This window comes from Chrysemys picta, chromosome 4 (genome assembly GCF_011386835.1).
Source record: "Chrysemys picta bellii isolate R12L10 chromosome 4, ASM1138683v2, whole genome shotgun sequence".
NCBI lineage: Eukaryota > Metazoa > Chordata > Testudines > Emydidae > Chrysemys > Chrysemys picta.
Genome location: NC_088794.1, coordinates 87,164,654 through 87,190,326, shown reverse-complemented (window position 1 = coordinate 87,190,326; position 25,673 = coordinate 87,164,654). Strand labels below are relative to the sequence as shown.

Below are 25,673 nucleotides of genomic sequence, written 5' to 3'. Positions count from 1 at the left end.
CCCAGCCTCCAGTCACCCCCGTATCTACATTCCCCATACCCAATGGCTTCCAGTCCCAGTCTCCCTCACTTCAGTTTCCCCTTGATTTGGCACCCTGTCCCAGTCAGTTTTAACCAACAATTCCAGTTCTCCCTTTGCATTCTGGCTCCTCAACAGATCTGTCTCCCCTCTCCCACCACTTCCTTCTCCCTGTCCCACAGGTTCCCAGGCCTAGTCTCCTAATCCAGCCAGTTTTTTCCCTCCAGCTCCTCTTCTGATATTAGTCTCCCCACAATCATTCACTGGCTCTCCAGCCCCTCCTCATTTCCTTCCCCACCTTCCAGTCCTAGTTTCTTTGCCCAGCCAGTCCCAATATCCTTCTATATATCCCCACTCTGTTTTGTCCAGATGTTGTGCCCTGTCTGACACCTAGATTGTATTCATTGTTGCTTTATGTAGAGGATAAACATTTCAAAACCACCTAAAGCCTACTTTTCAGAGTGACTTAGACACCTAAGAGTCCAAGTCTTATTGAAAGTCAATGGGGCTTAGCCTCCTACATGCTGAAGTCACTTTTGAAAATAGTACTTAGAGGATTTAGAAAATTTTACCCTCAGTCCCTAACGCAATGGGGCCCTGGATCTTTGGTTTCCAGGCACTACTACATTACAATTAATAAATAATATTATTGCCTTCTTGCAGGTGGAAAAATTGGAGCACAAAGTCTTTAAGCAACATGTCCCTGTTCACACAGTAAGCCAATGAGAAAGCCAAGACTAGAACTCCTTCCTTTATTATTATTTTTATTATTATTATGTATCAAGTGTCCATCACATGTTCAAAACTCACCAAACATGGAAGAAGACAAAGTCTGTGTCCCAATGAACTTCCCATCTTAAATGGACACTGATAATATTATTCAAATACATTCACACACAACAAGGTGATGTGAGGTGATAGGTGAGAGAGAGCCAATGAAGGGATTCAAAGAGAGGAGCGATTTGGTCAGAAAGATGGAAAAGAAAGATGATTTTAGCAGCAGCATTTTGTATAGACTGGGATAGGGTGTCCACATGAAATATGGGAGTCAAGAGAAGACTTTATTACAGTCAAGATGAGAGATGTAGAAAGGTGTTACGGATGGAGAAGTCAGGACAGATTTAAGAAAATATTATAGAACGAGCAACAGTGGGTGGACAAAGGTTTGAATAAGTGAGTGAACTCATGAGGGCAAAGGGAAAAAATGGGATGGAATCATCAGAGGATAAAGAACTGAACTAAACCCCACCCCACAAGAATTAAATCAAGTCCAGTTCTCAAACCATTAGACCGCAACCGCAGTTAGTCTCTAATTGGTCATCTATAAAACAAAACTTAATATTACAAAGGAAAAAGCAAAAGCACAAAAAAAAGTTATCAAAAGCACTTTGCTAGTACAGCTCTTCCTATAATAATGAATAACATCATAGGCAATGACTCTACTAAAATAAATGATTCCTGCACACACATGTGGTTAGGCTTACACCCAGAGAGCCAGTCAATACTCACAAAGGATAGAAAAAACAAACAAAAGAAGGAGATAGAAATGAAAAACAAGAATCCTCATGAACAAGTGGGCCAACTCCTGGAGAGAAGATACATCGTAAATCTCAAGTCTTGCCATACATGGCTGCCTAGGCTCCTGCTCCTAGAGGGGAACATGCAAAAAAAATCTTGCTGAGCACAGGGAGCTGGGAGTCAGGATTACTGAGTTCTGTTCCTAGCTCTGCCACCAATTCACTGTGTGACACTTGGTAAATCACTTAACTGCTGTGCCACTGTTTAGGGTACATAGAAAACTCTGGAATGGGGACAGAAATCTGTAGTAACTTCACTGCTTAGTGACAGGGTGTTAATCCTTTATCAGCCAACTAATATGCTCGGGGCTGTATATCCCAGCACACCACATTCTCTCCCACATAGAGGCTGCAATGAAAAGGTTAAAGGGCAACAACCCAACTAGTTTTCATTTTTCCCCAGATCCAGTTGGGTCAATCACCTTTTTCCCCCATAGAAGAAACGAGGGCACAGGTTTTGACACCTGGATTCTCCACCATCTCCAAATGGCTCCATGCAGATATTTCCCTTCATCAGGATGCTATCATTGGACACTGTAAAGGAACAATGTAAAGGAATCTAATTTTCCAAACCTACCACATCTTGAATCTATTTTGTCCACATAACTGTTGGCATTGGATGAGCAAATGTCTCGAAGTTGTTCCAGCTCTTGTGGTGTGTATGCATTGATTTGACTGTAGACATCTAGTGAGGGAGCTTTAACATGAGAAAATGTCCTGCCATTTTGACATGGTTTTGGCTTCAGTCACTATAAAATGACCTCTAGATATCCCTGGATTCCGCAAACCCAACTTCACTGGAAAGAAACCAGCAAAAGCTCAAATGAATAACAAACATGGTGTGATAAATGAAGGGGGAGGTAGCTCCCTTTTATGGATACCGAGCCACCCAGTTAGCTATGGGATCCCTCTTAGTTAAGTTGTTCTCTACTTGCTTTACCTGTAAAGGGATGCATAAGTAAAAGGAAGGGAGTGGGCACCTGACCAAAAGAGCCAATGGGAAGGCTAGAACTTTTAAATATTGGGAAAAAATTTCCCCTTTGTCTGTCTGTGTTGTTCTTTGGGAGAGCGGGAACAGGTGGAACTATGCTGTAAAAAGCTTGGGCCAGGTATGAAAAATCATCAGATCATACCTAGAAACTACTCAGCTCTTCCGTGGGGGGTGGGGTGAAAGGGCTTGAGAGTACCCCACACGAAGAAATTCCCAAGTGCGCCTTCATGGGTTCTCAAAGGGTTTTTTTCACTTGGGTGGTGGCAGCATCTACCCATCCACAGTCAGAGAAAAGCTGTAACCTTGGGAGTTTAATACAAGCCTGGAGTGGCCAGTATTAATTTTTAGAATCCTTGCAGGCCCCCACCTTCTGCACTCAAAGTGCCAGAGTGGGGAATCAGACTTGACACATTGCCACAGAAAAACAAAACTTTCCAAGAAGGTGACTACCCATTCAATACTGTGACATGCTCCAAAGCCCTCACAGCACTCTGTATGATGAGCCAAATCCATAAAAAATGTCCTCACTGTCCTGTTTTCTTCATTTCCTATCCCAGATTGCAAATAGAAGATTTAACCTTCACAGTCTGCCTTTTGCCAGCCTGATGTACTCAGAGATTCACAAACACTTTGTTGGCAGGAAATTGTTCTTAGTGATGGTAAACATTACATGCTCTGAGGTTATGTTCAGATAAGCATATAACATTTTAGGTGTTTATCCAAATCATGTCTTAAATACCCCAACTTTTGAAACTGGGCTGGAAATCTCATAAAAGCACTCTGTCTTGAGGGTACTTTCTCTCATTCAGACCAGAAAGACTAACAAAATATAGCCTCACCTTAGTTTTACACTTCTTGTTCCGATCCCATCCAGAATCACAGAGTAGGCTCAGATCTAGGGTTTCCATGGCTCTTTATAAAATAATGTGTGAGGAAGGCCATGCAGCTGTATCCACCTCTGTGACTGGATAAATAACCCAATTCCCATGAAATTCGCCTTTCCATGGCCACTTCCTGTCTTTTTGCAACATCCCTTATCACCCTACTTTGTAAATTGCAGGTTGATGTCTTTTCCTGGCTTTCCAGTCAATGTAAAGAAGACTCTAGAGGCCAAAAACCTCACAGAAAGACTGATTATGGCAACCCCTTATGCTGTAATACGTTTGAAGCTCCATAGCGTCTGGTGAGCCTCCTACATGGAGGGGGAATTCAGGAGATAAAGCCGTTACAATCTACCAAGTGGGAAAGGACACTTAGGGAATTCAGTCTGCCCCAGGTCCCTGGTACCAAAGTGAAACAGGAATATGAAAAGGGGCAATCTGCTCTGACTGGCAGGTCAGGAGTGTGTGTATGTGGTGTGAAGCTCCTGGGAGAATATGCCCCTATGTGGCTGCACACTGTAGCTTGCACAGGCCTAAAGTCTCCACTGGCACGGAGAAAAATGAAAATCACAAAGTTAATGTAGTTTTTCAGACCTTCAGAAATATATGGTTTGAGTTTGGTTCTAGAAACAAGAAAAGGGTTGTATGTTTACCAAACTGATCAATCCGGCTTATGTTCTGATTTCACAAACACTACCTTATCACAATGAACTTGTGCACTGAATAAGGCAGGACTACTGTGGAAATATTAATGAAACTGTGAAATTAATGACTGTATCATAACAAGTACATAAACACATACATTTTATATATGGGCATAGGTATGCATCAGTTGGTAAAGTTAACATGCACCACTGCTGTGTCTGGGCTTCTTTCTTTCCTCATCTTGGTGAACCTCATTAATAAGTCCTTTTGTAACATATCTCCCATGCTGTTTCTACTGGAAGAAAATGTTTAGATAGATAGATAGATAGATAGATAGATAGATAGATAGATAGATAGATAGATAGATAGAATGCAATCTCTGATTCCCTGATTTTTAATCCCTCACAAATCTTCATGCAGCCAACACATTGCCCTTTCTCGTGTATTGTCAGCATTTTGCTTTCTTTTGGCAAGTAAGTGACTCTCTCTCTCTCCCCCTCACACACTCTCATCATCTCTAGACAGTACTAAAAACAACAATGTCCCTCATGGTTTCTTGATGTGAAGCCACAAACTAAAGTTCCCAGACACTGGCCAGGAAGAAATGGGATTCAACCAAACCCTAGACCACAACATAAATATTTTCACCCACAGTATTGGCTGCAAAAAGCTTTAAGCATGAAACAAAAAAAGTTTTCCAACTGTTTTTGAGCTCACTCCATCTTTTTCCTAAAAGTAAAGTTCTTGGAGAAGATCTAACAATAACATTTTCGAACTCACATTAGGAATGAGACAGTAATTTTATCATATCTTAGGCTTCAGTAGAATATACTTCAGGTCCCACTGGACATTGCATAATGAGGACATGAATAAAAATGATAATAGATGTTGGATTTGTGGGTCTGATAAAAGCAAATGTAATACACACACTTTGGGAGTGCCCTCATGTTTATGCATTTTGGGAAAAGGTGATAGGCAGTCTTTAATTTAATATTAAATTTAAATCTTTTTATGGTACCCAGCTTTTCTGTCATGAGAAATATTAACAACAGGGATGTTACCAAGGCAGAAGAAAATATTGTGTTAAGGGCAAGTTTAGTGGCCTTACAAAAATGGAAAACATCTGTATTGCTGAATGTTCTACACTGGTTGAATAACATTGGCAAACCATTTCTTTAATAAACAAGGAGAGCTTAGGGAGAGTTGGTCTAAATTTTGGAGGCTTCTGATGAATACATTTTTGTTGAATTACTTTATAATTTAATTATTTGAGATAAAGGAAAACATGTTTTGTTTCAGTGTAATTCTTTTATGCATGATATAGACAGTTATATAGTCTTGTAGGACAAGAAGCAGCACCTTAAATTCATTGTGTCTGGAATGTTTTGATGACAAATGTGCCCTGGAGGACATTAATCAAAAATGAACCCTCTCTTGTCATTGTGTAAATCAAGGGAGAGGTGAAGCGTTTGGATCCTTCCTGTCACAGAATTATTGGGAGCTGTATTTATGTCTACAATTCCCAGATACTGTACTATGGTGACAGTGCTTTAGAAATTCAGATAGGTATATCAGATATATTAGATATCCTGTATATTTTTAAAATTTTAACTTGTTATGCTCAGAGGGAAAAAATACTGCCATGCCAAAAAGCCCTCCACCGTTATGCAACCTGGGGTGGGAAACAACCAGTGAAAAATTCTCTTCTAACCTTCCCTCTCCCACCCTGTACCCAAAAGGCAGATAATTAGTTCCAACACAAAATATTTATGTATTAAGTTCCATATAGCTATCAAATGCTTGCAATGCAGTTGAATTGGAAGCCCATCCTATCTATTCACTTCTCTTCATAAAATAACACTTCCTTACATTTTTCTTCCCTCTTAATTTTTACCTCTGTCCCCTAGTTTTAGTCTTTCCAGTGACTTCAAATAGATCTAAACACTGTTTAGAACACCACTGTCTCAGCGCAAGGTAAGAATAATATAAGGAAAAACAAGCACAATCCAGCATCCATTGACTTTTAATGGGAGTTGGATCACATCTAATATGAGAAACAAATGGCAGCTGAAAGGGAATTTAGCTGATTTTCTAAGTCCACCTGAAGTTTTGTCTCACTCTGGACTGAGTTAAATACAGATCAAGCTGCATCAAGTCCAATGGCAGCCTGTTCTTGGACAATGAATAGGATGTTTCTCCTGAGGACATACTGGAGAAGAATCTGGTTAGTAATCATCATCATAATATGCCAAAATACAAGGAAAGCCACATTTCCCCCTCCTTTCTCCCACCACCCAAACAAGGAGAGGCTGAATGGCTGCAGTAATCCAGTGTGTTACATCAAAAGCATATCCATCTGGAAAACAATGAAGTCCACATTGACTGAAGCATATGATATTCTGAATATGTATGCAGGAGCCAAATCTACTAGAGCCAAAAGTGGAGGCAGAAATAACATGGGTGCAAGCTGGTGGACTGGAAGGCTCAGATGACTGATTATAGGACAGGGCCTTTTAAATTTAGGTCAAGTAATCTAAAATATTTTGACAGTGTGGACCACATCTTGATAGAGAGACTGTCTCATGGACCTCCCGGGATTTCCTGCCTGTTCATGAGTGCGCAGGCAATTGTCTTCCCATTTACAATCACATAACACCAGAATGACAACTACAGCAATTAGTACATGGAAACGTAATCCCAGGAAAATAATATATTTTTAGCTTTTTTTTTAATGCAGTGTAGTTGGTGGAAATTATGATGACGACCCAGCACCATATAAACCAGCCAAGCTCTCCACAGGCCACCAGCAAGAGCCTGTAGACCAGTGGTTCTCAACAAGCGGTATGGGGGCCTCTGGGGAGCCCTGAACAGGTTTCAGAGGTCTGCCAAAATAAACCAGAGAGCAGGGCCAGCGTTAGACTTGTTGGGGCACAGGGCATAAAGCTGAAGCCTGAGCCCTGCTGCCCTGGGCTGAAACCCAAGTCCAAACCCCGCTGCCCAGGGCTCAAACCGAAGCCTGAGCAACTTAGCTTTGCAGGGCTACCTGTTGTGTGAGGTTTCAGGCCATTCCCCTGCTTGCTACCCCCTAATGCTGGCCCTGGCTTTTAATCTACTGGATATGCAGAAAAACAGTTGTTGTGGCACAGGTGAGCCGTGGAATTTTTATGGCATGTTGGGGGGGCCTCAGAAGAAAAAGGTTGAGAACCCCTGCTGCAGATTACGGTTTGGAAAGCACTGCTCTAGGTCACTGTTTTAAGTCTAACCCAGGCCTGTGGTGATTAGAGAGTTGCCAACTTCGTAATATTTAAAAAACGGACACTCCAACAGGAGTGCCAGAACCTTCCCCACCCTGCCTCTTCCCCCCCCAAGTCCTCACCTCTGTCCCACCTCTTCCTCCCCCAAGGCCCTGCCTCCCATTCACTCCTCTTTCCCCCTTTCCCCAGTAGCTTGCTGCTTTTTCTCTCTCGCTTCCCCCTCACCCCCGGGTTGGGAGGGACTGGATATCAAAGGCTGTTACTATCGTATAAGACTGTTTAGTGGCCTTGTAACGGGGAGCCATCTCAGCGTGTCTCTATGTGGCATGACATAGCCCTACTGGTTCGTTACCCTTAGCTCCCTCTTGGCTCTTGTAAGAACTTACCTCCCAGGACAGAATACTTAAACTAATATCTCCCCTTTGTGGAGTCTCATTTATTAAATCTCCTACAGCAAGAGTGCCCAATCTACAGCCCGCAGGCCATACACAGCCCACCAGAGCATTTCATAAGGCCTGCGGCCTGCTTCAACACAATATACTAATGGCCAATTCATTAGCATTTTATCATCACGTTTATATCATTTTAGTTTACACAAGTGTGTACATAGACAGTACTATACATAGAAACAACCTATCTAAAGACTTATGAAACAAGCTGAACTTAAAATATAAATCAATACAGATGACTTTAAATCTTATTAAAATACGTAGAATCTACATATTTTAATAAGACACACAAGGTTGTGCTTAGGTTTATGAGGCCCTCCTGTGTATTAAGGTTGGGCATCACTGTCCTACAGCATATCAACCTATTTCTTTGCTCAAGTCCAACCCTTGTTCCTAGGATCCCACTGCCTTCCTTCTGGGCCAGTTCTGAGAACTCAAGTAGGTTCCCGCCCTAGGCTTGGGGTGGGGGGCAGGCCAGCCTCCTTCTCTCCTTCCTTTACCACTCTGGAGGCTTCTTTTTTATCTGCAAGCCTGGACTGATTTAACCACATGACCTACCTGTCATGTAGCTATGATAATTGCCCCCACTTTGGGAGGAGATCTGAGTAAGTCAGGTGAGGCTGGACCCATTACCCCTTAAAGGGCCAGTCACTCTGTGGCAGGCCTGTGTGAAATGAGCTAGTGGTCTCAATTCAGTTTCAAGGAAATAGATTTTTTTAAAATCACCACTAAAGGCACAAACTGACATCACTGATGGGAATTCTAACAGACGCCAAGGATGGAACAGAATACAAAGAACGAACTCCTCGCACCCCTAGAGATGGCCCCATGAGGTCAAGGGTTGGGTATATTGGTAGGGTTCTTATGAAGAGAACTTGGTACTGCCTGTTCTGTACCCATTCTAAGGACACACATTGGCCCTCAGTCACTAGGGCTATCACTCCAGCATCTTTCACTCGTATTAGTGTCACTTTAAAAAACATTAATTCAAGTGAAATCTCTAGATGACTGAGTGCATTAGAAGATGTGCTCCTAATGTGCTCAGAGCATGGTGAAAGTTTGCATTGCCTGAATCTGGCATGCCTGACTCCAGCCCTTTTTATGGAAGGTACAGTATATTTTGTCCACTGAAGACAGTATTTCAAAACTTGTCTGGTGTTAAAATGTTCTCTTAGCTTTGACACATCTGAAAGGTTTTCGCAAATACCACAGGATGTAGATAGTGCCAACTGAGCTCCGTTTCTCACAAACCATTGGGAAAATGCTACATGAGATGTTTGCTTTTGAGGGGTAGCTAGATTAACCATGTGACAATGGGAAGGCCATGTCCACACTATCACTATCCCCGCACTCCTGTCCCTGTTTCTTTTATTAGTTGTCCCCCGTAATTTTTTGGTCTCCAGGTCCTGTGGACACCCCCTTAGGCTGGGGGGGGGGATCCTTTAGCAGTGGGCGCCTTCGCCCGCCCACTTCCTGGATCCCAATAGAATCACTTTTGTCGGTATAACTTATGTCGCTCAGGCGTGTGAATAAATACCCCTCCTCCCCCCGCAACACCAAGTTATACCAACAGAAGCACCAGTATGGACAGTGCTATGTTGGTAGGAGATGGTGGTTTTATTATGTTGACGGGAGAGCTCTCTTCCATCAGCACAGAGCGGCTACACGAGCGATCTTACAGCTGCGCAGCTGCCTTGATACAGCTGTGCCGCTGTAAGCTCGCTAATGTAGACATTGCCTCAGATCTTCTTGATGTCAAACATGTTTGTGGTAAGAGCTGGGGAAGAAACTAGACCCTAGGTGCCAGTGCAGTTAATATAGAAGGCTTGACAGAGGTCAGGGGATCTGCATAAAGTCTGAGCAGTTTCTGAAATGTAGCTGAAGTAGCACAACCAATAACCTTACAGTTCACCTCTAGAATCCTTCACATGTCCTCGGGCTCCTTACAGAGCAGGAGACTGTCATCAAGAACCAGCACGGATAGTAACCTCTCAAAAGATCAAAAGGGCTGGTGTCAGTACAAGAACACTAATATTCTCTTTTCTCTATCTAAACGAACTGATGCCAGGATGATAGCATGTGTTTGTATGTATGCACCTACACAGGGAGTCTACAGGTTATTACTTTTGTACTCCCTGCTGAAATTAGCAACTTTCATTTCCCATATGTACTTTTATCTATTTCATATTTCAGATTCTTGCCAGGCCCGGTCTACCCCAGAAACTTTTGCTGGTGTAGTAATGTCAGTTAGGGAGTATGATATTTTTTACAACTTTTCTATGCTAGCAAAGCCCTAATGTATCAAAGTTATATCAGCATAAAGCACATTTGCCAGTACAGCTTATTTTGCTTGGTGAATCAGTATGAGCTACACCGGCAAAAGAACTCTATACAGATACCAACAAAATGGCAAACATTTTCTAACGTAGACCTGGCCTAAGAAGAAATGTCAAATAATCTAGTGCTCAAGCAGAAAATCCACACAGTTAAGTTTTTAGACCTGGGTTGAGTCTGCAGTTCGAAAAAATGTCTTCTGGCTTATAAACTAAGCACGTATGAGGAGCGAGAATAGATGTGAAGTCCCATCATGTTGTTTACACAGAATCACTTTTTTTATTTTAACTGTACTTCAACATCAGCCTATGTCAGAGAACAGATTGATTTTGCTGAACTTTTCAAAAATAATTCACTCTTATTCAGGTTCAGTTTTTTTTAATCAAGTGAGAGATACAAAGGTTCTGGTAAGGGACAGGAGGCAGTGAAATCTGTCAAGGTATTCCAAGGATAAACAATTCCTGATATTATACTTCTGGTGTCAGGAGTGATGGTGTTCCAGTTATCGACAGGAAATTTTTCCCTAGACTAATTCCAGTCTGTTTTCAGGGGGAGCATGACACTGAAGTACAGTTCAAGTCAGAAAAGTGCTTCTCTATAAAAAACATGAGAGTGCTCCATATTTATTCTCTCAGTGCAAACAAGCTCAGCGTACAAGCCAAGAAATGATTTCTCTAACTGAAAACTCAGCCCAATGTTTTAAAATCAAATTGGGTTCCCTTCTGCCTTTCCCCCTCTCCCCTCCTTTTCTAAAATGTTATTTTAATGAATTGTGAATTTAGTTTTTGTAAAAGGTGCTGGATTGACAGCCCTGGAGACCGAAGTCCTCTGTTTATCATCAGAATTGCTGTATTATAAGTAAACTTCCCCACCCTACCCTGGCAATGTGTTCCAATCCTGTCCTGCTGGGACCATGGTAGATGCCTCATAATACAGATCAGAAGACAGTCCCTGCTTCTAAGAGCTTACAAATTAATTTCACAGATCATGCAATGAAGGGGATACGGTAACAAAACAGTAGGGAAGGGAGGAAGGGCAAGACAATAAGATCATGGTTACTTAGCAAAGGCTAGTACACAGCATGGAAAAGTAAAGATTTTCTTTTTTGTTGATATAAAAATTTCAACAACAATATACGAATGCCACTGTTGGCTCATTTTTATAGTCTTGGTGGCAGAAGTAAGTCTTTTGAAGGGATATTAGTGAGACAACAGGGACCTTACAGACCATCTTTAAAAAAGGATTCCATATATAAAGGGACAACATGAAAAAAAGCCTGGAGCTGGACAATGAGGATTGAAGAGAGCATCACTGCCCTCTACCCTCTCCATTCTGAGAGTGTGATAAGAAATACGGTTGGATAAAAATGGAGGGGCAGACTTATGCAGAACCTTGGAAAGACAAGACAGGAAGCTAAAATTTCAAGTAATGAAGTAGAGGAAAGCAGTGAAGAAATTTAAAGAGAGGGGTTAGAAAATGGTTTTAGTAGTTGTGTTTCAGTTCTCTGTGACCCAGTTTCCTGGGAATAATATTGACCTGTGTCACAGGGGTGTTGTGGGGATTAAGTATTCATGACTGTACAGTAATTTTAAAATGTGATGCCCTGTATAAGTACTAGTATGATTATTAGGTCACTAGTTCACATCCAGCCAAGTTGGTAGTGACCAAAGGGAATTACCAGCTGAAAGCTGCCTGATTGGTCTGTGAGAAATAACTTGGATGTTGCAGTTCAGTTACTAGTAGACAAGTGTCCAAAACACAGCTGCCCCCCTTTGTTGCAGGTTTCAGCAGAAAGCCTCAAATCCCTAGAGCTGTTCCCAATCCTTGTCTGGAATGCCCCACATCAGTAGAAGTGGGAGTTGAGAAGTTTGCACAGCTGCTACTTATGCTTTACCTCTTCTGGGAATAAACAGTTTCCAGGGCTCTCAATCTGGCACCCTTCACCAGCATAAAAATCACTTAACATTTTTAAAAAGCTGATTAAATGAAAGATTGAGTGAAACATATGATTCCATTCTGTTCTACTTCATTCTATTAAGAGTCCTTTCCTTGCTCTTTAGGTTCTTATACAGTACCCATCAATGCAGTCTCTGAGCCCCTGACTAAATGGTCCATGGTTAAGACTGATATAATGTAAAAAATTTTCCTGTGTAAAAGCACCTCGATAATGGGAGTGGTCCATAAATCCAGCCCCATTTAGTGTAGACAGTACTCAGGCAGTGTTTATGTTGTGCATACATCCCACACAAGTCCATTAGCAGGGATATTCACTGCAAACAGCAGAAGCATGAACAAACACATAAGTCAGCCAAGTGGCCTGATGATGCGTCACCTCAAGAAACTTGTTACTGTGCCTTTCCCTCTACTTTATTGCATCATTTGAATTTAGAGCATTAGCTAGTTTAATACTGCACCAGATTATTATATTAACCATATTTATGTAATCGTTACATGGTATGTTAATATGTGCAGCCTCATCCTGCTCTCATACAGCTCACTAAACTTGCATTGCCACTGCCTGTGACTGTATCTGCCCTGTGGATAAGTGGAAGACTTCAGTCTACAGGGCTATCAGTCGAGAACCTTCCACCCATGCTCATCTGGCCTTTTTTTTAAAAGACATGCTAATTGTTTAAAATGCACTAAAATTTGAACCTGTCACATACTGTGCAATTTTATTACCAAAACTTTATCATTAGCCTTGAGTCTAAATAGAAAAAGTCAAGGGGAGACTGGACCCAGCAGTAGCCCAGCTATCCTAGAGAAAGGATCCACAAAAGACAGAAGGTAGTAGGGTTCATAGAATTCTGATCAAAGCTCCCTCAATGTCTCCACACTTGCCATTCTTTCAAACTCCAAGACCAACAGAAGGATCTTGCCACACAAAAAGCAAAATGAGAAAAATAAAACAGCCAGCTGGAGACATGAGAGAAAGACAAGGTAGGTGAGGTGATATCTTTTATTGGATCAACTTCTGTTGGTGACCGACACGTTTTCGAGCTTACACAGAGCTCTTCTTCAGGGGCATCGGAAAGTCACTTCACTGTTCTTTTCTCCCTGGGAGCAATGATTTTGATGAGTATCTGAGAAAAAGGAAACTTAGGATAAATTAAAAGAGAGCAAACAAATCCAATGAGTAATGAGAGATAGGCTACTACCTAACCTGCAAGAGACATTGTGTGCAGTGCCCACATCTGCAGTTCCTAGAAAGATACTGTTGATGATGCTGGTGCAGAAAGACATTACACACCAGGAAAGTGCATTTGAGAATAAACAGTGAAGTAAGGTTAAATAGAATCAGTCACACTACAATTTTAACTCCATTGGAAACACAAGGAAAATGGGGACAGCAAGGGAAATAGCATGATTCTCAAATAGATATAGACTAAAAATGATGAGAAAAAATATTTCCAGCCTTTTATGAGGGTTTGGCAAACAAGAATGATTTATCTTGCTTTGCTATATTAAGGAGATTTCTTTTCCAGTTATATAATTGTGCAAATTCTACAAGCTTGGGTAAAATAATCTTCTCGGAGAACCCCTCCTCCCATAAACTGTGTGATATAGAGTCTGGGTTAATGAAATTGTAAATCTGGTTACCTAAACCTGCATTGTGGTCTGGGAACAAGCCTGTGTTAAAGTGCACTGACGTACTTTGAAACTATGTTCTTCATAACACTGAACCATTAAAGTATAATCCCCACCTGGAAAATGTACTCTCTGGCAATACATTCATCCCTTCAAGTGACTCATTCAAACAGTCATTACTCTTTGTCTTGGCAGAAAATCTATTTTTTACCTGGCGTTATCTTCAGAAGGCTCATTTTCTATATTGTAGGTATGGTATATAGTGGTGTGGCACAATACAGATGGATGTCTATAACAGGCAACTTTCTAAGTGAATTTCACTTCTACTTCAACACCAAGCCCTCTGCCCTAGAGAGGTATTATTTACCATTCAATTATCTGGAATAGTAATATCCTTTTTTGCCACTACTTTGCATTGAGCTAATGGTCAACACATTATTCAATATCACCTTCTGATTTTTTTCCTGCATTACTGCCCAAAAAGCAGCACTGTACTGGGCCATATGGTGCTGTCCTTGCTCAACATATGGTACTCAGGTGGATGTCAGCTGGGGTTTCCCACATAGATCCAGGCCCCTAGGAGACACTTTGTCTGTACATGTACACTTGGGCATGTCAATGCTTTGAATTACACTTCTGCTGCAATCCTCATCCTGGGCTTCATCCACTCTTGCCTTGACTATTGAAATTTCCTTCTCTGTGGCTTCCCCAAATCCCAGTTCACCAGATTGCAGCATGAGCAGAATGATACTTCCTGCCTCACACATGCAAAGAGACACAATCACGTCCCCCACGTACTCAAATACCTTCGCTGGCTCAAGATCCAGTCCAGAATCCAGTTCAAATCTGCTGTTGTGTTTGAAAGTCTCCAAGGGCTTGCCCATGCCCACCTCAAAGATCTTGGCTCTCTCTCTACTTCCCTCACTCAAACACAACTGGCTTCTTCTCTGCCTTACCACTGCAGATCCTGCCATCAAGAATAGCTTTATGTGTTTCTGCTTTGTCCTAAAGGTATGTCTACACAGCAAAGAAAAGCCCACCTAGGCCAGCTGACTTGGGCTCCCAGGACTCAGGTTGCGTGGGGCTGTTTCACTGCTGTGCAGACTTCCGTGCTCGGGCTGGAGCCTGAGCTCTAGGACCTTACCACCCACAGAGTCCTTCAGCCCGAATTTCCGGCCCAACCCTAGAAGTCTACACAGCAACGAACCAGCCCCGCAGCCCGCGCCCTGCGAACCTGTAGCTGCTGGCATAGGCCAGCCGCGGGTTTTTCTTTGCTGTAGACATACCCTACAACTAATTTCAAGACTCATCCATGAATATCTTTTCTCCCTGTCTATGTTTTCATTTGCTTTTTTCATTTAACTTCGTAACTGTTAGTTATAGCAACGCCGTAAAGCATGTGGGGATCCAGTTTATAGGGAAGACACTAGAATACACAGCTATATTGTTTATACTGTACTTGTGCCGGTCATGATCCCCACTCACAGTAAATATACCCAATTTCTTTAGATTAAAACTCAACACTCCATAACTTGCAATAAATATGTCCATCTCTCTAAAATATCCAGAATCTTCTGTAATTTGGGGCAATAATCCTCCACTGTTTGCACACCTGCCTAAATTTGACACCATTTGAAAATATGATCACTATATTCATTATACTCCAGTTTACTAAAGCAGATTTTTAAAAAGTATTAATCACACATTGCACCCCTGTGATTAGCACTTATTTCCTCTCCTCTGTGCAAATGCAATGTGATTTATTTGCTTTCTCTTCTTCTTATTGAAAAAAAGCTAGCCTGACACTAACTTATCTCAATCCCCTCACTTGCTATCAGAACCATATCAGCAAATTCCTTAGAATTGGGTTAATTAACTTTTGTTCCAGTGGCTGTAAATAACAATACTGTAGGTTCTGCAGTATGTTTAATCATCATTCCTTAGTCATAGGTGGAATGACAAACCTATAAAGAGACAAGGTGCAGCAATTAATATCTGACCAGAAGTTGGTCCAATAAAAGATATTACCTCACCCACCTTTCAGAGTAGCAGCTGTGTTAGTCTGTATCCGCAAAAAGAACAGGAGTACTTGTGGCACCTTAGAGACTAACAAATTTATTTGAGCATAAGCTTTTGTGGGCTATCTTGATTATCACTTCAAAAGTTTTTTTCTCTTACTTAATTGGTCTCTCAGAGTTGGTAAGACAACTCCCACCTTTTCATGCTCTCTGTATGTGTATATATATCTCCTCAATATATGTTCCATTCTATGCATCCGAAGAAGTGGGCTGTAGCCCATGAAAGCTTATGCTCAAATAAATTGGTTAGTCTCTAAAGTGCAACAAGTACTCCTGTTCTTCTCACCCACCTTGTCTCTCTAATATCCTGGGACTGACATGGCGACAACCACACTGCATGTAGAAAAACATATATACAGTTTGGAAGACTTGCTCCCAAAACTTTTTGAAAGTCATTTTTTCATTATATATCTCCAAAGGTCATGGTTCTCTGATAGTCACAAGATTGGAATGCTATTCATACAGTACTAAGCAAACAGCACAAGAACAGCTGGTCTGTAACCAAGGACACCCTGAAAGTTATGTCTGGTATCACTTTGATTAAGGAAAGTCTTGTGCTTGTTTTTATGAGTCACAATGGATTTGTGGAATTGGAACACTTTACCTGAATCAGGAAAACTGCCATCTAATATGTCACCTGGTCTAGGCTGTGAAAGTCCTAACCCCTACCTCAATCCAAAACACAGCCTCTTTGCAAGGAGCACCACAGGAAAAGGTTTACTATCATCATAAAATAACACTTTGAACTTCTCTAAGCACCTTCCATCTCAGGAGCTCAAAGAGTTTTACGGCATTAATGAAATATGATGAGCCTCATAACCCTCTTGTGTGGTATAAAGTAACACAAGACCATAATAATTGCCACACAGATTAGACCAGTGCATCATCTAGTCCAGGACCCTATTTAATAGTGATTAAAATAGCATGTCAACCTTTTAAAACCATGGGGGTGCTAGCTCCTGAAGAGAGTCCAGTGGACTTGGGACCATAAGTCTCTGAGCCTATTGACTCAATGCAGGAAGTAAAGGCAATAAAAAAAGCTATGAGTGTGTGGGTAGTCCCTAGTGAACCCCATTGTTTTTGGCCCAAACCCAATGGGTCCATATGATTCTGTGTAGACTTCAGGAGAATGAATAGAATTTCACTGTTTGATGCCTACCCTAGTCCCAGGTCAATGACCTATTTGACTGGTTAGAGAAAAACAAATAAATTGCTATTTTATACTTAGCAAAAGGATGTTGGCAAATTCCCCTCACAAAGGAGTCCAAAGAGAACTTCCTTTGCCACCCTCCTCAGAGCTCTTTAATTTCATCACCACACTTCACAGAAGTTTAGGGCCCAAGTCCTCAATTAGTATTAGCAGTACGTGGCTGTGTTCTTGGATGGCATGATTAATTTTGGTACAGAGTGGAGATTCCACCTCAGGAATATTGCTTCTGTCCTGAAGGAATCCAAATGTGAAATTGCGGAACTACTAACTGTAGTATGTAACTTATAATTTAAATCATCTTCTCTACCAGATGACTGAAGGATAGCTAATGTGATGCCAATTTTTTAAAAAAAAGCTCCAGAGGTGATCACAGCAATTACAGGCCAGTTAGCCTAACTTCAGTACCAGGCAAATTGGTTGAAACTATAGTAGAAGACAAAATTATCAGACACATAGATGAACACGATTTGTTGGGGAAATCACGCCTCACCAATCTACTAGAATTCTTTGAGGATCAACAAGCATGCGGACAAAGGAAATCCAGTGGATATAGTGTGCTTAGATTTTCAGAAAGCCTTTGACAAGATCCCTCACAAAAGGCTCTTAAGCAAAATAAGCTGTCATGGGATACGAGGGAAGGTCCTCTCATGGATCAGTAACTGGTTAAGATAGGAACCAAAGGGTAGGAATAAATGGTCAGTTTTCAGAACTGAGAGACATAAATACTGGTGTCACTCAAAGGTCTGTACTGGGACCAGTACTGTTCAACATATTCATAAATGATCTGGAAAAAGGGGTAAACAGTAAAGAGGCAAAATTTGCTGATGATACAAAACTACTCAAGATAGTTAAGTCCAAAGTAGACTGGAAAGAGTTACAAAGGGACCTCACAAAACTGGGTGACTGGGCAACAAAATAGAAGATGAAATTCAATGTTGATAAATGCAAAGTAATGCAGATTGGAAAACATAATCCCAACTATACATACAAAACGGTGGGATCTAAATTAGTTGTTACCACTCAAGAAAGAGATCTTACAGCCACTGTGGATAGTTTTCTGAAAACATCGACTCAGTCTGCAGCGGCAGTCAGAAAAGCTAACAATGTTGGGAATCATTAAGAAAGGTATAGATAATAAAACAGAAATTATCATATTGCCGCTATATAAACCCATGGTACATCCACATCTTTAATACTGCATGCAGATGTGGTTGCCCCATCTCAAAAATGATATATTGGAATTGGAAAAGGTACAGAAAAGGGCAACAAAAATGATCAGGGGTATGGAACAGCTTCCATATGAAGAGAGATTAATAAGACTGGGATTTTTCAGCTTGGAAAAAAGATGACTAAGGGGGGATAGAACAGAGGTCTATAAAATCATGACATGTGGAGAAAGTAAATAAGGAAGTGTTATTTACTCCTTCTCATAACACAGGAACTAGGGGTCACCAAACGAAATTAATAGGCAGCAGGTTTAAAACGGACAAAAGGAAGTATTTCTTCACACAACCCCAACTCCTCCTGGATAAATGAGGCACTAAAGAAAGCTGCTGTATTCAACACAAAAAGCAAGAATGGTCCATTTTAAGACAGGAAAACTGTTACGTGTGTTTCATTACTTTGCCACCCTCGCTTCTCTTTGAGTAGAATTCACTAGTCACAGGGCGCTCCAAACTGCTCAGTGAACCATGCAACATGACACTGTCTTTTCCACAATAAAAGAGATCCTGTGCCAGAATTCTGTACTTCATTTCCCTGACTTCACTCAAATATTCATTATCCAATCTGATGCCTTGGAGTCACCCTGTCCCAGAACATTCAGGATTATGAATACCCACATAATATCTGAGTCTTCTCCAAGAAATGAGCATCCCCCAACTGAGAATGAGCATCTAGCAATCTGATATGCTGTGGTATCCCCTCACATATTATGCTTTAGGAAATCTCTTTGTCCTAGTTATGGATCCTCTCTCACTTATGCTAGCTTCATACTAGGAAGGACACCACTCCTTTGCTGATTTGATAGAATCTGGCCATACAGTCCTCTGCCTTTCAGGTGCTGGTTTTAACCTTGTCTGAGTGAACTCAAGGGACTAACGCAGGACAGATGCCTCTAATTTTCAAAGAGCGCTTATACAGAGGACAGTATCCTAGGAAATTGGCTGCCAAAAGAAAATTACTTTTCACTTCTTGAGCATCCCCCAACTTTGTGGGCTATAACCGTATGCACTTTAGTTTGCTTACTTTGTATTGTAAACCTCTTGTTTTCAATAGGTAAACTGAGGATCTGAGCGCCTTTATGAAGCCATTTTTACTCTGGGTTGGTGCTCTAAAATAAATAACCAGGCCTTTTTCCCCAAAAGAGGGTTTTTCTCCTATGCCAAAAAGGATCTCCTGTTGTTTGCAGGAAAGATTTTGAACTGGGTCCAGCCACAGGTCATCATGCCACTTTCCCAGGGTAGCAAACCCTCTATTTGATGCCCAGGTCCCACTTTGGCAACCCCACATGACCTCCATCTTTTTAGGGAGATTATGTGGTGTGCCATGGTAATCTATCTGGAGGTCTGCCCAGTGGTGGGGCTGCTTTTTACTGGACTACAGCTTTCGGTATGCACTGAGGGTATTTCACAAAACTTTACATGGTGTCAAGTATCAGGGGGTAGCTGTGTTAGTCTGTATCCACAAAAACAACAAAAAAACTCAACAAAAACAAGGAGTGCCACCGGACTCCTTGTTGTTTTTTCACAAAACTTTCTAATTCCAAACTGCAAAAGAAAAAAGTGATACTTGTGACGAAGAGGATTAACAGTTATTTCTTCAAACTAACCCTATCATATCTGTTACTTTCAATCCTTTGCCATAACACTACTTACTTTCATGGTTAAAGCTAAGGTAAACTGATTTAACAAAACAGCAATGCTTGTCAATATCACTAACCAATAGCTTGTTCCAGCTACAGCAGCAGAAATCCAAGATTTAATCTGGAACCCTTGTAGGAATACTGTGGCCTCACATTTAGCATGAGATTTGTATGGTTCCAGGATGGTAGTGGAAACCAATACTTAAAGTGTTGTCCTAATCTGAAAAGCGTCTCTACAAATTGCATTTTTGTCTCAGGGCCGGCTCCAGGTACCAGCTTGTCAAGCAGGTGCTTGGGGCAGCCGCTCCGGAGAGGGGCGGCACGTCCAGGTATTCGGCGGACGGTCCCTCACTCCACCTAGGAACGAAGGACCTCCCGCCGAATTGCCGCCGCAGATCGTGATCACGGCTTGCTTTTTTTTTTTTTTTTTTGGATGCTTGGGGCGGCCAAAACCCTGGAGCCGGCCCTATTTTGTCTCACTAATATTGATAACAAATCTGCTCAGTTCACAAGAAACAAGATTTTTCCTAACTGCAAGCTCTACGTGGAATCTGAAAGTCAGGCTGTACTCTTTGGGTATGTCTACACTGCAAAAACACACCCACAGCCAGCCAGGATCAGCTGGGCCTGGGCCGTGGGGCTATAAAGTTGCAGTGTAGACATTCAGGCTTGGGTTGAAGCCTGGGCTCTGGGACCCTCTCCCCTCATGGTCGTTTTTTATTTTTTACACATAAATTCAGTTCTTGTCGGGGCTTGCTGGAGGAATAGTAGAATATGACATCATAAGTACCAAGGAGGTGATACATAATTAACTGAGATGGGGAGTGATTATCCATGGCTGGGACTTATTGGCACGCTGATGATAATAATTATTAATAATTATACTTAACAATTCAAACTGGTTCAAACATTTTGTTTTTGTTAAACATCTATTCAACTAAAGCATGCAGGAGAAAAGATCTTCGTTAAAGATTCAATTAAGGGCTAAGGAAACACCTTCTACACATTTCCATGAGTCTTCCAGAAAAGTCAGGGAAGACCTGACTTGATATCCTGAATTTCTCTCAGGTGAAAACAGCAGAATGTTTAGCCTGCTTAGTACATCATAAAGCAGCACTAAACCCAGTCCCCCCACCACACCAGCAAATCACATTTAAAATGATTCAGGACACAATTGGCTTCTTTCTACCTTTTACAACATGTCTAGAAGGACCAGAACTCCCTGTAGCACAGAATGTAAAGCAGAACTAGGAAGAACTTAAAGAGCAGCTGTATTCATAAATGTGTTTCGGTACAAATGACATTGTGGGTTCCATATTTACTTTTCAATGACTCCAAAGTAAATGTGCCCACTCTATGAGTCAAAAGATTCTTTTTCTACCTGTCTTTGATACAAATTCAACCTGGGATACGAGGATCCAGCTGAACTTTCTGCCTCACACTGTACATCATCCCCAGTAATAAAGATGCTGAAATGAGAACTCCACTGATTATGTTCATGGTAGAATCACTCTCCTGTAGCTGTATGGACCCTGGGAGGCTAGCAGAAGGAACGATTGGTTTGTGGCAGTAAAATCAGAAGCTCTGAATGGCAGACACATAGGGAGCAAATATGAGAAATAAGAAGGTGCAAGTTTTACATAGTCATTTTTCCGACAACACCCTGACTTTAAGGAACAGGAAATCAGTAACATTAGAAAGAGTGGCAGGATCTTTGGAAAGAGTTACAGTGGCGAAATAATGAAACATGCTAAACCAAGAAAGTCCAACCACATAGACACCCCAAGGGAATAAATTACATCATGAGTTGTGCTGGCCTCTCAAAAAGCAAACATATTAAGTCTTGAATCCCAATTTTTCACTGCAAGTAAAATTCTACCACACTTCACTGCACATCATAACATTTCTCAGCGAAAATGGTGAGTTCTCTCGCTATTGCTAAAATGCTCCTGGAAAATTTTCACCATGTTTGCAGTTAAAAGCTATTACTGCAGGTGGAGACAGAAAAATGTCACTTGCAAATAGCTGCAAAAATTTTAAGAGTTTCTATATGAATACTCACAACAGATATTTTGCTCAAGACTTGTAGAAAATCAGATAGTATACAGAGTGCAGGGCACATGGAGGACTGCCCCAAAGATCACTGAGTGGGAAGGTTCTCAAAGGACAACCCTCCATCTCCAGAACATCAGGTACCAAGTCACTCAGAAAACGCCATCACTGCTCCAGAACACAGGGTATCAGAGCACTCAAGGAATGGCCCTCATCCAAAAGAACAGGGTACCAATGCACTCCATAAACCATAACCCCAAGCACAAGGGGCCAGCGTTCTCACAGAGTCCTCTCTGAGCCAACGGGGCCAGAACTCACAGCGAGCCCATCCCCTAAAGCACAGATTATGAGGCTCTGGGCTCTCAATTTTTACTGTTTTTTCCTGATAAGTTCCTCACCTGTCTTGTGTGCAAGTCATGATACTGTAGTATGAGCCTGGTGTTGACGCTGTGACTCCATGTGTTCCCCAGTGCTGCTGTCACATAGCCAGGTTCCCTGTCCTTGCTCCCAGAGGCTCCTGAAACTAAAAACAATACAACGTCTGAGTCCAACGTGTCATGCCTGCACCAAGGATGTGTTTCACTGAAGAATCTTTGTCATGCGTCTCAGCTCATTCCACAAACTAAGCATTCATATGAATATTTGGCTTACATTTTCAATTGCAGGAACTTTCCACTATTTCTTAAGCATTCCCTGCCTTGTAGGCATAGGCCTGGTGTAAGTCCTCCTCTCGCAAAGTACTACTATGGGCTATCATTACATTGCAAAGCAGAGTCTAATTTCCAACGCATATTACTATGCTTTTCTAAGTACCTGGTGTTGCACCATTCAGGAGAAGCACTGACAGACTTTCAGGTATTGGGAAAGAAATTTTAGACTAATATCGAGACCCAAAATTCTGTTTATTATGTGTTCGTCAGAACAGAACCATGCTCATTCTCTTGGTCATCCCCTCCACCCACTTTTCTCTTTAAGCCTATTGCTTCCATGCAGTCCCGACTTCTGCAGGTCTGGAGACAAGGGAGCAGGCCAGGAAAAGAAGTTATTAAAAGGAATCATGAAGGAGGAGGTTTATGGGGCATAACTGTGGAGCCAGAAAAGATAGCAGTCATGCCTCTGATCTCAAAATTAAACTCTACTCCACACTACTAGAAATCTCACAGATTCTGTAAAACTTGAGTTAATGTCAGATGTCTCCAAAGACTGAGCCAACTCCTGCCTGAGATACCAGTAATACTAATGAAGTCAATGGAGTTACATCAGAGATGAAACTGCCCCCCCCCCCCCACCCTTTACTGGAAGTTAGATTTTGGGGAATCTTCTCATTTGTGTGAACTCTGTACATGCCTTTGGGAAAATGCGTTCAACAAAATCTGTGCTGGTCAGCTATGATGACACAGGGGAAGGCATTTCTAATAATGCAGTGTGACCTGGTTTGCTAACCTACTATTTCACTTGATTTTTCTAATTCTGAAATAGGAGACTGATCCATCTATAATGCTGGCAGAGGCCCCAGCTCTTTTTCTTTTGAATACCACATGCTCTATACAAGATGGAGAGATAGATGGTTGATCTGTTTTTACTCCAAGTGGTACCTCAACAAATCAAAAAGGGACAAACTGGAGAGAATTCAGAGAAATGCAACAAAAATGATTAAAGGGGGTAGGAAGAGACTGATGTATGAGTAGAGAGGTGAATTTTTGAGATAGTCCAAGAGAGTATAACCATGGCCGACTCCAGGCACCAGCCCACCAAGCTTGTGCTTGGAGAGGCACCTGGAGGGGGGTGACGCGGTGTGGCGCTCCGGCTCCGGGGAGAGCGGAGCCGCAGTGGGCTCGCCACCCTCCCCGGCGCTCTGGCTGCCGTGGGGAGAGCAGAGCCCCGGCCAGGCTCGCCGCCCTCCTTCCGGCGCTCTGGCCGCTGGGAAGAGCGGAGCCCCGGGCTCGCTGCCCTCCCCCCTGCGCTCTGGCCGCCAGGGAGAGCGGAGCCCCGGCCAGGCTCGCCGCCCTCCTCCTGGGGTTCCAGCCGCCAGCGGAGCCGTGGCGGGCTCGCCGCCCTCCCCCCGGCGCTCTGGCCGGTCGGGGAGAGCAGCCCGCGGCCGGGCTCGGCGCCCTCCCCTGCCGCGCTCCGGAATAGCTGGATGTTTCTGTTAAAACAATCAACAATGAAATAGTTAATGTGGACATTGAATTTGTAACCAGTAGGGTTTTGAATTAATACCTCACTGAGGTGAAAAGGGAAGTTTATACCTCAACTAGAACTACTGTTTCAGGCTGTCTGCAGACTCAGGACCAGAGCCATCAGCACTTTCACATGTGAAAGGCTTTCTTCACAACTATACGGGACGGAAATGTTGTTGTTGGGTTGTTGTTTTTTTAACTTAGAACTTGTGCTTTGGAAAAAGTGGTGAGGCCACTAGAAAAGTATTAATTAAGAGTAATTGCCAGTAACTTGTAAGGTTGCCTGTAAGTTTGGTAACTTGCAAATGATGGTAAATATATAAAGTTTGTTGTGCACTAACCACATTTTGAGCCAAAAGGATATGGAGTCCATCCTAGCTAATCCATGGCCCATGTAAATCAATGGCATAAGTTAATATTCTATAGACATCAGGGATTTTGAATCAGGCTCTAAAACATTTGAAACCACACATGACATTTATAAGATTTCTTATCAAAGGCAGTGGTTAAGTATGAGCTTATACTCTGGGCTACTCTGAATTACTTCTCTCATTGTATCCAAACACTACATCTTATTCCCATTCCCAAGCACTTTCCCAGAACAGACAGTCCACAGTAGCACTATCCTGCTCTGAGGATCGCTCTTCTTTAGGCTGATACATGTTAAGCTTTCACATAGATAAATACCTCCAGAAGCAGCAGCAGTAACAGCAAATGGGAAGTTGCAGTGTCAGGAATGCTGTTTGGTTAGTCAAACCAATCTGTAGTGAAAAGGCGAATGTGCTGACAATAATACCGTCTCTTTCTACCTCTCCAGTACAGTCTACCAGCTGCATGATGGAATATGGTCTAATGTTTGGAACCACGGCCAAGGAGGTCTGAGTTCAATACCCAGCTATGCCATTCATTGACCCTTTTGGTGACACTGAGCAAGTTATTTACTGCAATTCATTAAGGTTTGCAAAGTGCTTAGACTTGACATCATTGGACAGAACACTCTATATTAGGCCAAAATGTATTACATTATTATTAGAACAGACCTGATGAGAATGAGAGAACAAAGAGGGAGCCTTAAGATTTTCCAGACCACTCATAGCCATGTGGCATAAGGTGGAGGCCTGCATCCAAACTGTATTGTCCTCTTTTTTTAAAAATCACAGCTGAAATGGGCAAGGATCACAAAGTTAAGGCAGCAGTCACATGTGGGTTTTGGATTGGCCTGTTAGAGTGAAAGGGGCTACCCATGAAGTTCAGAGATGAACTCTCCAAAGTTCTGTGCCTCTGATATTAGCTCTTATGTGATAGAACATCTTGACATTTCAATGTAGACAGGAAGGCTGGGCTGGGCAATGAAATAGTTAAATGTCTAGTGTCTGAGTAGAGGAGAAAACACACCATTACTCTCCCGGATCCTGCATTCCTTGCAGACTCAAAACTCCCACTGATGCCAACAGGAGTTCTGAAGGTGCAAGGAGGGCAGGACAAGGTTCACGGCAGTTTAAAAGAAGGCAGGCAAGTTAATTGCTGTAGCCTCTTCATTTTTTAAAGGAAAA

At 42.1% G+C, this 25,673-nt stretch overlaps 1 protein-coding gene across 18 annotated transcripts in view; it reads right to left on the bottom strand.

The window, feature by feature from the left end:
* Positions 1-25,673, bottom strand: part of RAD51B (RAD51 paralog B) — a 682,929-nt gene that overhangs the window by 195,286 nt on the left and 461,970 nt on the right. For all 18 annotated transcript variants that reach the window (XR_010600611.1, XR_010600612.1, XM_065592927.1 and 15 more), the window contains one exon: positions 22,339-22,463. Coding sequence is in view for 16 of the 18 variants with exons in the window: in XM_065592927.1 (XP_065448999.1) it covers positions 22,339-22,463 (125 nt within the window). In the remaining 2 variants the exon portion in view is untranslated. The remainder of the gene's footprint in view (positions 1-22,338; positions 22,464-25,673) is intronic.